The sequence below is a fragment of the Schistocerca gregaria genome, chromosome X (assembly GCF_023897955.1).
Source record: "Schistocerca gregaria isolate iqSchGreg1 chromosome X, iqSchGreg1.2, whole genome shotgun sequence".
Taxonomy (NCBI): Eukaryota; Metazoa; Arthropoda; class Insecta; order Orthoptera; family Acrididae; genus Schistocerca; species Schistocerca gregaria.
Genome location: NC_064931.1, coordinates 180,655,272 through 180,668,967, shown reverse-complemented (window position 1 = coordinate 180,668,967; position 13,696 = coordinate 180,655,272). Strand labels below are relative to the sequence as shown.

At 40.9% G+C, this 13,696-nt stretch overlaps 1 protein-coding gene across 3 annotated transcripts in view; it reads left to right on the top strand.

Annotated features, from left to right (window-relative positions):
- Positions 1 to 13,696, top strand: part of LOC126297456 (probable low affinity copper uptake protein 2) — a 66,000-nt gene that overhangs the window by 18,483 nt on the left and 33,821 nt on the right. For all 3 annotated transcript variants that reach the window (XM_049988316.1, XM_049988317.1, XM_049988318.1), the window contains exon 3: positions 2,816 to 2,957. In XM_049988316.1, the coding sequence (XP_049844273.1) occupies positions 2,816 to 2,957 (142 nt within the window). The remainder of the gene's footprint in view (positions 1 to 2,815; positions 2,958 to 13,696) is intronic.

Genomic DNA, 13,696 nt, shown 5'->3' with positions numbered 1-13,696 from the left:
TGTCTACTGTGAGAGCATTCGGATATTGAATGGAGCCTATCAGACCAACCTATTTCCGAGTTTGTGTACAGAGGCTGGTGAACCATCACCTTGGATTTGGTACCACCTCTTTCTGGCTCAACAGTCCATGGAAATCTCAGTGTTGCCTCAGTCATTTGTATTTAGTGCAGGAATCTGTCCAAACTTTGAAACAGAGTCCAGCAATTGGCACCATGCGACCAAGCCATTTGGTATATGTGCGACTGATTGTCTCAAGGATCTAGATACATCAGGCTTCTGGATACACAGCCCAAGGATGGAAATACTAGTGCCTTGGTGTGTTCAGATGCCCAAAGTGATTTTAAGCCTGACACAGTACAAGAAAACTTGTATTCCAGATTACATTTTTATAACCCTGTTTTCTTTAATTTTAAATACATACCACCATTTTGTCATTGTTTATACAGGTGGATCCCATCAACACCCTTGGTTGTTCAGTGTTTTCCCTGATATGGTTTTCTAAGTGCACTTTCCAAAACAACTTGTAAATTATGGTGAAGATACACTCCTGGAAATTGAAATAAGAACACCGTGAATTCATTGTCCCAGGAAGGGGAAACTTAATTGACACATTTCTGGGGTCAGATACATCACATGATCACACTAACAGAACCACAGGCACATAGACACAGGCAACAGAGCATGCACAATGTCGGCACTAGTACAGTGTATATCCACCTTTCGCAGTCAATTCTTGAGCATCATAGTACGAGGTTTCTTCTCTGTTCTGACTCGCTCAGTGCGCCACAAGCAGCTCACCCAATGTGTCTGGTGGACCAGTTGATTCAGTTCATCCAGTTGATTCAGTTCACCCCTTACCTTGGGTACAACTCTGTGGCAAGGTGATGGTCTTTTCCTGGGTACCTGGACCATCAGGATACAGGGAAAAGGCATAGCTGACAAGCCAACAAAGCAGCCAAAGGAGCATATCAGGATGGTGTATGTTGATGTGCCATCCCCTTGCACGCCATCATATCATTATCTGACAGATGAATTGTGCGACAGTGGGAAACTGAATGGTTGGAGGTGACAGAAAACAGACTGCAGTCACTCAAATAGGCTACAAAGGCACAATGGACTTCATGCCATCCCCACTGATTGAAAGAAGTTCTGCTCGCCAAACTGCACATAGGACGTAGCCTTTTAACACAGGGTTTCCTTCTCTAGCAGGAGGATCCACCACTATGTGGAGTTTATGGTGTGCCATGTTTTGGCTGTGTGTGTCTTATATTCTGATACAAGGGCAACCCTTGGTTTGACTGGAGATCTGCCCACTGTCCTGCCAAGACTGACACCAGTATTAAATGGGTTCTGAAATTTGTGAACTGTTGAGACTCATCAGTAAAGTGATGGTGAGGGGAGGTTAACTTTGCATTATAAACTACTACTCATGTGGGGGGAGCCCCCCCCCCCCCAATCTCCTCCCCCCTCCCATCCATCCCCACCTCACAATGAGAATAGCATGCTGACTTTTCCTGGGAGCACTGATGACCGTGATATTTAGTGCCACACATTCAAAATAATAATAATAATACTCTGGTAGAAAGCAGGTATCACTCCTCCCACCTATGAGTAATTGAGTTCCCGCAATTCTAGTAAAATCTGCAATTATGAAATTTCACTATATTTATTTTTAGTGTGTTTACAAGTATACACTTACTCATTCTGGGGTCTCCTGTATATCTTTCACCTATGAACCTTACGTTTCTTCATGACTAGCTCCATTTAGTTGTTTTTATTTCTTAAATATAGTACAGTATAGGCCTACTTACTCATTTTTGCCAGTAATACTTCAGGTCACAAGGAATGGGTACAATATGCAGAACATACTTAATTTAGTATAAAAAGGTGCCGATTAATAAAGTATACACATTTTCAATGGTTTTCCAGCAGATACAAAAGTTTAGCTCTTACTAAAATACAGTGAAGAGGATTCATTGGTGTTCTATTCCTTTTGCTCCACCAGTGAATGTATTTGCTGAACTAATACATACCGAGCCTTCTTTGAAAATGTTAGACTTCTTCACCTCTTACTTTAAGTTTCACCTCTCAAAGTACACAAAGTGGTGCAGTGGCAAGGTACTGAAGTTGCATTCATGATGACAGCAGTTTAAAGCCCCATTTGGCTGCCCCTGTTTATATTTTGACGTCATTAGTGGGGTGTTAAACCCCAGTCTTTCTTTCTTATTCTTTCTTCCTCCTGTCAAACGCAATAATATGATCAATGTATGTTAACATTGTAAGTTCTTATTGTTTGACATTTATTTACCTTAGTTGTATTCTTTATTTGATTATGAATATATTGTATTAATTTGTTAATGGTAATGGGCTATGATTTTATTAACTTGTTCAGTATCTTTGGGACCAATTCACTTAGGAATTATAGAATAAATATTGAATTTGTACATATCAATTCTTCTATAAAACACGTGTTGTTTTTATCACATATTACACATTTATGAGGGCCTTCTAATTGTGGGTCTATAGAACATACATGTCTACTGAGTATAACCTCCTCCAAAGAAATTCGGTGTTATTGTTTAACTGGATTGAATTCCACGAGGCTGGTAGGTGTAAACTTAGTGATATTGAGAATGAATTGACACATATTCATAATGTGAAACAGTTCTGGGCAATTTTGAAAATAATTTTGCTAGGAGGAATATAAATAACCTGAAATTACTTTCCAGAATATTTTTATCATGCTGCCAAAAATTATGTCAGTAGTTGGAATATTAATTAAAATTTAGTGTGTCTTTTTACATTTATTTTCCAGGTTTCATAGCAATATGTTTTGGACTTAGTGCATTAGCAGTTTTGTATGAACTGTTGCTGGTATACCAGATATCGTTGAAGCAAACATCTGGAGTATGGAGGCATGGGAGAAGTAGGATGGTGCACACCTTGCCACACAGAAGGTAAAATAATTAGTAGGATGAAACTGAGGAAAGAAACAAGACGGGTTTCACGGGTTTGCATAGTAACTACGGATCTGAACCTGTATCTCAAAGTCAGAGTGAATGAGGCTCAAATCCCTATCCAACATTCTGAAATTAAGTTTCCTGTTTCTCTTCAATAATTTCATTCAGTATGTATTTGTTCTGTGTTCTATTTGAAGATGAAATGTCAAAGATGATGGCTCTTGAAATGTGACTGATATCTAGGTGTGGGAAGAATTTATCTTTGTACCACTGTTGTTTAGTTTTTGTGCTTCATATGTTCAACTTCTGCGGCTCTCTCTCTTCATGTTCATAGATTTTGAGTCACAGATAGAGACAACAAAAAGACTCTCACAGTTATAGTTTTCGGCTGCTAAGGCCTATGCACTCACTAATGCAAATGCAACTCGTACACACGACTGCAGTCTCGGGCAACTGAAACCACACTGCGAGCAGCAGCACCAGTGCATGATGGGAGTGCCGACTGGGTGGGGTTGAGGAGGAGGTTGGGGTGGGGAGTGGGAGGAATAGTATGGTGGAGGTGGTGGACAGTGAAGTGCTGCAGGTTAAACGGTGGGCATGGGGGAGGTTGGAAAGGGGGGGGGGGGAGGAGTAGTGGAAAAGGAGAGAAATAAAAAGACTGGGTGTGGTGGTGGTGGTGGTGGAGTGATGGCTGTGTAGTGCTGGCATGGGAACAGGGAGAGGCTGGATGGGTGAGGACATTGACTAACGAAGGTTGAGGCCAGGAGGGTTATGGGAACGTAGGATATATTGCAGGGAAAGTTCTCACCTGCCGAGTTCAGAAAAGCTGGTGTTGGTGGGAAGAACCCCTATGGCACAGGCTGTGAAGCAGTCATTGAAATGAAGGATATCATGTTTGGCAGTGTGTTGGGCAACAGGGTGGTCCATTTGTTTCTTGGCCACAGTTTGTCAGTGGCCAGTCATGTGGACAGACAGCTTGTTGGTCGTGATGCCTACATAGAATGCAGCACAGTGGTTGCAGCTTAGCTTGTAGACCACATGGCTGTTTCCACAGGTGGCTTTGCCTGTGATGGAATAGGTGACGTTAGTGACCAGGCTGGAGTAGGTGGTGGTGGGTGTATGTATGAGACAGGTCTTGCATCTAGGTCTGCTACAGCGGTATGAACCACGAGGTAAGAGATTGGGAGCAGAGGTTGTGTAAGGATGGATGAGTATATCGTGTAGGTTTGGTGGATGGTGGAATACCACTATGGGAGGGGCGGGAAGGATAGTGGGTGGGACATATCTCATTTCAGGGCACAACGAGAGGTTACCGAAATCCTGGCGGAGAATGTAATTCAGTTGCTTGAATACCAGATGGTACTGAGTTACGAGGGGAATGGTCCTAGAGGGACTGCTCATCACTGCAGATGCGACGACTGTGGGTGGCTGGGCTGTACAGAAGGGACTTCTTGGTATGGAAAAGGTGGCAGCTGTCCAAGTGGAGGTATTGCTAGTGGTTAGTTATTGGTGGTTGTTAAATTCCATCCTGGATTTTCCATTGTCTGATTTTTGTCCCTATATTTGATATTCAGTTGTCCATTACCTTTTTCAAGTTGGTTACATTTTTAATTGTGGTTTTGGGAACAAAGCATCATCATGATGTGGGGTTAGATGGACAAGGTCTGCTCAAAAAATTAAAGAACATTCATAATTTAGTACCAATGGTGTGTTGGAGCAAAATGCAGTTGGCATCCATGCACACACCTGTGATAAATGTGCAACTGCTGGATGTTGCATTGGTGTGTGTCTGTTAGTTATTGTTCAGTGCTGTATTGAATAGAACATTGTGTCACACAGTTTCTGAACGTCGAGATTCCAGAGTTAGAGAAGCAATGTGTTTGCATTAAATTTTGCATGAAACTCAAGGAAACCTTTAAAGATACGCAGTAAATGATGCAGGAAGCCTATGGCAATGGGTGATTAAGCTGTACTTGGTGTTACAAATTGTTCACATGGTTTAAAAATGGCCAGACAGAAGTTAAAGATGACCCTCATTCAGGACACCCTTCGACATCTACTGACGATGCTCATGTCAGGAACGTCAGGAAAATTGTGCATGCCAATCAAAGACTGACTCACTGAGAGATTGCAGAAGAATGTAACATTTCAGTTGGATTATGTCATGAAATCCTGACACAGCATCTTGGAATGTATCATGTTGCCACCAAGTTCATTCCACGGTTCATTAGTAAACACCAGAGAGACCTTCACCTCACAATCTGTGAAGCTTTCAGATTGTGCAAATGAGAATGAGATGTACCTTAAGAGAATCATAACTGGTGATGAGATGTGGGTCTATGGTTATGATGTTGAGACCAAGGGTCAGTCTTCACAGTGGGTTGGGAAAGGTTCTCCAAGACCAAAAGATGCTCGCTGGGTCAGGTCAAATATCAAAACCATGCTAATAGTTTTCTTTGGCTTTGAAGGATTAGTTCATCCCAAATTCGTGCCACAGGGACAAACTGTTAATCGATGGCATTATCAGGATGTGTTGCTATGCTTCTTGATGGTTACCATGTTTATGTGGAGGCTTACCGAACACTGAATTCTTCACATGGTGTCACGTAAACTTGGCTGCTTGAGGGTATAACTCTATAATCAGGGTGTAACTTCAGTCCATCAGCTTATGGAGAGGGTCGATGCAGTATTGGTGCCTACCCGCACTCGTTTCTTAACGTTCGTTCGAGTGGAGCTCCTATCTAAGACAAAGGCATGCTATTAAGTCACCTACATCAGCCCCTACATACTGAACCCAGTGCATTGCTACCAATGTCAGCATTGGTCATACTTGCATGTCATGTAGAAACACAGCCAAATGTGTAACTTGGAGCAAGCATGTTAGTGAGGGAGATTGCCCACCTCCTCCTCTCCACTGCATAAGCTGCACTGTCAACTATGCCACTTCATCCTGTGAATGCCTTGTGTACTTCGATGTGTGAGCCGTTCAGAAGATCCAGTTGAAGGCAAAGGTACGTCTCAATGTTGCTTGCAAAATATTAGTAAGCCAAAAGCCTTGCTTACTGGTATCCGGCAGGTACAGTACCATTGTTGCTACGTCATGACCTATGAAACATATGACCACACAGACCTGTTACCTCCAGTTCAGTGCTACAGTTGTGAAGTCACCTAGTGCTAAGGTGACATCCTCAACTTTGCCTGCTACAGTTGCTCAACACAGTAAAAAACCTGCACCTACCCCAGTGAAGTCACTTGTGACACAACCAGAAGAGTGGAAATTTAAAAAGGAATTCTCCCGAGAGTACTTTCCACACATCTCAAGTCGGCAAACGTCTGGGTCCATTCAACAGAAGTTGAAAAAAACTAATGTTCTTCCCCTTCTCCAACTCGGAGATCCTCTACAGCAGTGACACTGTGTCGCACCTCTGTCTGGTTGACCTTTGGTGTGAATCACCAACTGATTCTCCACCGTGTAGTCAGCTGATCGACCCAGGGAGGTTACTGGTGCCTCTGCAGAAATAATGGAAAAGAATCCTCTAGCCTCAAAACCCTGTAGTAGTTTGCAGCTGAAACACGGTGTTTGGCATCCACTGAAGTAATTTCCCCCTATAAGATAAATATCTCCTATTGTCTAATATGGCTGTTCTCCATTCGAACATCATATCATGAGATCACACAGGGCATATTTGCAGCTGTTATTGCAATTGCGAAGCCTAGTTGTTTTATGCCTCCAAGAAATGAAATTACTCCCTCAAGGCAGCTTTGACTTCTTCGTACACTTCACTTCAATACGTTTCGACCTTCCGTCTGAGGAAGGAACTCCAGCTCACAGCAGAGTCATGATGCTCATTCTGGACATCACCTCTAGCCAAGCCATTTCACTGAAAACCCAGCTACAAGTTGTTGCTGTCCATTTTTCGGTCCCCAGTTATACCTTTTCTCTTTGTAATATCTACATACCTTCTTTATCTGATCTCACCAGGGCAGATGTACTGCAGCTTACCAGTCAGCTCCCTCATCCTGTTTTGGTACTCAGCTACTTCAACCCCCACCATCCCACTTGGGCTTCCTGAGCACCTGTCTGAGAGGCTGTTTCCTGGCAGATACTATCAACTAGCTTACTCATTTTTCTCAAACTGGTGAATCCACATTTCTTTCAGATTCCATACATGCTTTCTTGCACCTGGATCCCTCGTTCTGTAATGCACAGCTTGCCTACCATCTAGAGTGGTCAGTCCTCTCCGACGTGTACTTGAGCAACCATTTCCCACACGTGTTTCGTCTGTTAACTCATGTCCCATGAGTGTACAAGACCAACTGGCAGCTTTCTAAAGCTGACTGGAGGCTCTACTCTTCACTGGCAATTGTCAACAAACATTTCCACAGCAGTGACAATTACGTGGAGTGCCTTACGAATGTTATCCTTACCACTGCAGAATGTTCCATCCCCAGAATCTCTTCCCTACCGTGACATGTCCAGTCCCCTGGTGGACGGAGGAATGTTGTGATGTGGTTTGTGTGCGGGGATGTGCTCTCTGTATCTTTGAATACCATCCCACAAAGGAGAACTGTATTTATTATAAACAGTTTCACGTAAAGTGTAGTCACATTATCAGAAATAGCGGAAAACCTATTTGGATCTCTTTTACTGCTACTTTTAACCATTTGACTCCCTCTCCTATTGTTTTGGGGTAATCTATGTCAGATTCCTGGAAACAAGGTACATCTCATGATTTCTGGCCTGACTGTAGTGAACAATGTCATTGTGGACCCTGTCGATATTTCCAACACTTGGGTTGATACTTTGCAGAGATCTTGAGCTCTGCCCATTACCATCCTGTCTTCCTACTTCGGAAACGAATTGCGAGGGAGGGGGGTTGGGCGCTCAGGAGATGCCTTTCCCCTCTCAGAATCATGAGTGCTACGATACTGTTTTTACTATGAGGGAGCTTGAATCTGTTCTCACCTTGTCACGATCCCCTTCTCTAGTATCGGATGATAATCATATTTAGATATTGCAGCATCTGTCTCTTGGTGGCAAGCACTTTCGCCGTCATACATATACTTACATCTGGACAGATGGCACATTTTCCAGACGTTGGCGTGAAGCTGCTGTAATCCCCATTCTAAAGCATGGTAAGGACTTACGTCTTCCATCCAGCTACCACACAATTTCCCTCGCCAGCAATGTAACAAATTTTCGATGGTCAGCTGGTGTGGTGGCTTGATTCTTGGAATTTATTAACAAATACACAATGTGTGTTTCATAAGCACCACTCTACAGTTGATCATCTCGTCACCCTGTCAGCCCATATTATGAACAATTTTCTGTGGATATTCCAGACTGTAGCTGTGTTTGATTTGGAGAACAATTAAAATACCTGCTTGAGGATGGGCATCTCCATACAGCCTGCCCAATTTTATTTGAGGTTTTAAAGAGACAGGGTTTTTGAGCTACATGTGGGTTTTGGCTTCATTGAACACCTTTTTTCAGGAGAATGGGGTGCCTCAGTGGTCTGTGCAGAGCATAGGCCTATTTACCATAGCAATTAACCCTATCATGGACTGTCTCCTGCCAGGCATCTCAGGCTCTCTTTTCGTTGATGACTTTGCAATCTACTGCAGCTCTCAATGGACCAGTTTACTTGAGCAACAATATCAGTGATGTGTTGACCGTCTTTACTCAAGGAGCTTCACAATGGCTTCAATTTTTACACTGAATTTGTAGAGGAATGAGGAGTTTTTTCTGCTGTCCTTACATTTCAGTCCTGTTGCTCTTTTGTTTGTCAAAACTATGAAATTCTCGAGGCTCACACTCAATAGGAAACTCTTCTTTTCATCCCATATATCTTATATCGCTGCACACTGTACCTGATCTCTAAATATCATATGTTTTTTAAATGGTACTTTATGGGGGGGTGGATTGGAAAATCCTCCTCTTATATTAATCCTTTATCTGATCAAAAATGGTCTATGGGTGTCTCATTTACTCATCTGTGTGACCATTTATTTTATGCTGTCTCAACACAATCCACCATCAAGGCACATGTTTGCTCACTGGAGCTTTTTACACTACTCTAGTTATGAATCTCTGTGCTGATGCTGCGGAACTACTACTGTCGTACCGGTATGATGTTCTCCTCAGTAGATGTGTGTTCCATCTGTCCTTTCTGCCCAACCATCCATCCTACATGTCCTTTTTTGATGAATCACTTGAGCCCAATAAAGGGTAAGCACAACTTCTTTGTTGCCTGCAGCAGTTAGCTTTTGTATACTGATTTGGAAGCTTAAGGTTACATTAACTGCCATTTTACTGATGGGTGAGAACCCTTCACTGTCTTCGCTTTTCATCGTGGACTTATTTTGCTTGCCAAGGCCACTACTCTAGATTCGACCTACTGCTGGAAGGTTTTCAAACTTTGCACACAACTTGGAGACAGCACCTTCGTGTACAGTGATGCTGCAAGACTGACCATGGCATTGTCATTGCCAACAAATGTTTTAGGTATCAGCTTCTAGAACAGCACTTGATTTTTACTGCAGAGCTTTCTGCCCTCTATCAGTCCACCTGGTACATCAGATGTCACAGGCTTCTCAACTGTGTATTATCTTCATATTCGATTTGTACCCTCCAGAACCTCTGCGTGCCATACACATACTACTCCTTAGTATAATGAATCAAAGAATACCTCCACTCACTTGCTGATGATGGAGCCAACGTGATGTTAAAGTGGGTCCATGATCATGTCGGAGAGTTGGGGTATGAAGCTGCCAATGCTGCAGTCCAACTAAGTAGGCCTTTTAGCTATTCTGTCCCTTCAGATGATCTCTGTGTTGCCAAATGTAGGAACATTGTGTCACTCTGAAAGGAACACTGGTATTCTCTATATGGAAACAAACTCTGGGAAATAAAATGCATCCCAAGGGCTTGGACGACTTCCTCTCACCCCTCTCATCGTGAGGAGACACTTTTAGCTAGGTTGCATATTGCGAACTGTCGTTTCAGTCACTGTCATTTGTTAAGGGGAGACGCTGTGCCACTCTGTGTTTACTGCAACCAATCACTGACAGTATGCCATTTTCTGCCCCAGTGGCTATTTTATAACCGTTTATCTTTTAATGAATGTTTGCCATCTCAGTTGGCAGATATTTTACCATATATAATATGAGCTTTAAATTAATTTTATTTTTCATTTGTTGCAGTAATATGGTGAAGAAAATTTAATTTTCAACCATTTGAGCAACCTCATCAAAGGGGAAGTGATGGTTTTTAGCTATCCCTCTACTCCATTCAGTTATGATCTGAGTGTTATTGACTTCAAATTCAGTCATTAATTGACCTATGACCTCAGTTGTTTCGCATTCTTAAGTGACAACAAACTACAATGTCAAGTGTAACACAGTTCCAGTATGTAACAATGTTAAACCTTGTATGTAAAATATTTTATATAAATCATGATAACATCAGAATAAACTTCCTGTATACACCACTTCTCTGCAATGCACACTGAGATGCTATTTAGTGAAATAATTGTGTAGAAAGTGTAAGATGTTAAACATATGGCATACTATCTGCAACCATACCATCCAGCCACTCTCCTCAAATGTTCACAATCAGCTCCCAAACTCAACTGATCAGCTTGAAACTGTTAGCTTGTTGGGCATTATTGGTATGAGCCAAAGGCACACAAAATGCTACCTCTACATTACTTAATAATAAAGTAGTTGTAGAATATTGGTGAAGAAATGAATCTGAGTAGGGGGTAAAAAAGCTTACTATCAAGAAGATTGCTACTATGGTTGTCAATAAAATCAGAATTAATTTATTAAAGAAAAATAAATAAATGAAAATATGCCTTCACTTCACTCCACCTATTATTCCGTACATCAGCTAACATTTTCTCAACTCAATTATTAAGTGAGGCTTGGGAGGGAATATTATGGCTCCCAGAGCCAGAAATGTTGCAATGTACCACATAGTAAAAAATTTACTTGTATTTATTAATAACAATAATTTAAAAAGTGCACATTGTGAAAGAAGTTATCCCTTGAGCAGGGGCAACTATGTATAAAGTGTGCCTACCACTAGTAACATTGTTTTGCACTGTTCCATTGTTGTTTTACAGTTGCAAGCCCATACCCATTTGGTCATTACTGATTTAGCTGACACACTGGTAAGTTGTGTTGTCATATGTCCAAGTAAAAAGCAGAAATGCAAAATAAACAGTTAGGTAGGTCAGAAAAAATTTACGATCTGTGCTCAAAAATGCCCCAGATTCTGAGCTGGCAGCACATCCCACAATGAGGCAGTTGTCTACAAGATAATAAGTAATTGAATAAGTGTTTGTTGGCTGGGATTTGATGCAACTGCGCTGTTTAATGCTCTGAGTGGGTCACAAAAAAATTAAGCAGTGATTTAACTCACATAATGTAAGTTTATTTTATTGTTGTTTAATTAAACTAAGATTAAACTGTGATTTTGCTCATACTATTTTACCTTTTAAATATAAAGACAGCTGTTGTCTACATGTTTACAAAGTTCACCACGCCCCACTTTGTGTTACGAAAATTGGTAGGGCCACTCGAGGGTTAATAACGCAGGCAGAAGAGCTAAAGCTATATGAGACTTACCTAAACCACAGACAGCCAAAGGAAAATAAATCATTGCAATTTATGCTAGTTGACTGATGCAGATGATTTTAAGAACCGTAATATAAATGTAGTAGATACAATTGAATTAGCAGGAAAAACAGAAAAATCAAGGCAGTCCTTTGAAAAATGCATCTCCCTAGCAATGTCCTACTTCAGACCTAACTGTATTGCACATACACGTACATATATCTGCATAGATCTGCATGACTACATTGTCCTGGCCAACTTGTTTGTATGGGCACTGGCCTAGAAACATGTGCCTATTGACGAATAAATGCCTGATCTGTATAGAGTGTTCTTATCTTGAATCCTTCCATTATTTATATTGCACCAAGGACTTTCCAAGGACATAACATGTATTTGTGAAAAACTCTCACCCACTTTCTCTTTTGAAATTAAGAATTTGTTAATCCTTGCCAAAATAAAAAGTAGACAGAAGAGATGTCAGTAATTACTGATCTATTTAATTGCTGAAATCCAAATCCAAATGTGTAAAGAAAGTAATATACACTAGGACAGCATCCTGATTTGCTTGTAATGATATGCTTAGTGATCCATAATTTTGATTTCACAAGGATTTCTTAACTGAGAATACAATTTACACATTCTTTCAGCCAAAAATTAAATAACAAAAACATTGACATTTAATTTTTGTGTCCTCTTGAAGGAATTTCAATATGTAAATCACAGCACTTTGTTTAAAATAAAAGTTTACTGGAATTAATTATGTAACTGACAAATGGTACACACCATTTCTAATTAAAATAATGCAGAAGATTATGGTGTGTGGTTCAGTGACTACAGACAGGGAAGATTTTTCTTATATACTGGGGATTAATTAATGGAGTTCCACAGGGTGCAAACTTAAATCCTCTTTTTTTACTCCTATATATAATTGACTATACATTGAGTATGAAAGAAGTGGACGTACTCTTATTGCAGATTTAATGTTATACATACAACAAGGGAATTTGTAAATAGTACTTTTTAAAGTGTTATTACCTGTTTTTCTGCCAATTGTCATTGCTTTAATTACAGATTGCATTGTCCGCTCTGCCTGTTAGTGTGTATTATTTTATTTTTTGTAATTTGCTTTGTACAATATGCATAAAATCATGTTTCAGTTAAGTTAGGTCATCAGTCACCACTTAATGTTATTTTAGTTAATTCTGGCAAATAGTGAAGGTGCTGACTGGAGATGTTACTGTAACTCTCTCCAGGATTTATAGAGTTTTCAGGAGGAACAGGCACCATGACAGAGTAGAATGTGTAGTAAGGCATTCAAAGAAGGGGGTGGTGAGAAGGGCCTGACAACTGGCAGATTGTACGAAAGTAGGTAGAATTAAAAAGCACAGAGATAGCTTCATGTTAGAGACAGAAACGGGTTTCATAACTTCTGAAGTGGAGAGGAGTCTCAACTATCTGTAAGGGTAAGGAGACTGTAGCAAATTTTGAATATAGTGAGAAAAACATAAGGTTGAGAGGAGGGATGGGAAGAAGAAACTTCTGCTGCTCGGTAGTAGACAGTGAAGATTGTCAGGTAGGACATGAGAACTAGAACACTAGTATATCTGTACCTATTCCAGAGCTCAGTCGCATTATACAGGATACAGAGCAACTGTGCAAAGACATATTAGAGAGGTGTGTGTGTGTGTGTGTGTGTGTGTGTGTGTGTGTGTGTGTGTGTGTGTGTGTGACACCTTGCAAAGGCGGCTTCTGGACCTATCACTGTTGTGCACTTTGTTTAATTGTTTGCATGTCATGATCAGCAGTGCTGTAAAGCTAGTTACTGTAAACTTAGGAATAGCTGTGATGGAAGCTGGCATATCCCAAATTGATATGATACTGGTCATGGCTATCAGTAGACAGTATGGGGTTTTTAAAAGCAAGGGCTACATCTGAAACAGGTTATTGAGTTTAGTGGCAGAGAATGTAGTGGGTGAAATCAGATTTGCATGGCCCAGTTCCTGTTGTAATGGGGAAGACTGGTAGATCTTTTTAGTGTGAATTTGACTAACAGGAATCCCTACTTGTGTGTGGTCTTGGTAATTATATAAGGTAATCTGATGGTTACAAAAGAAACA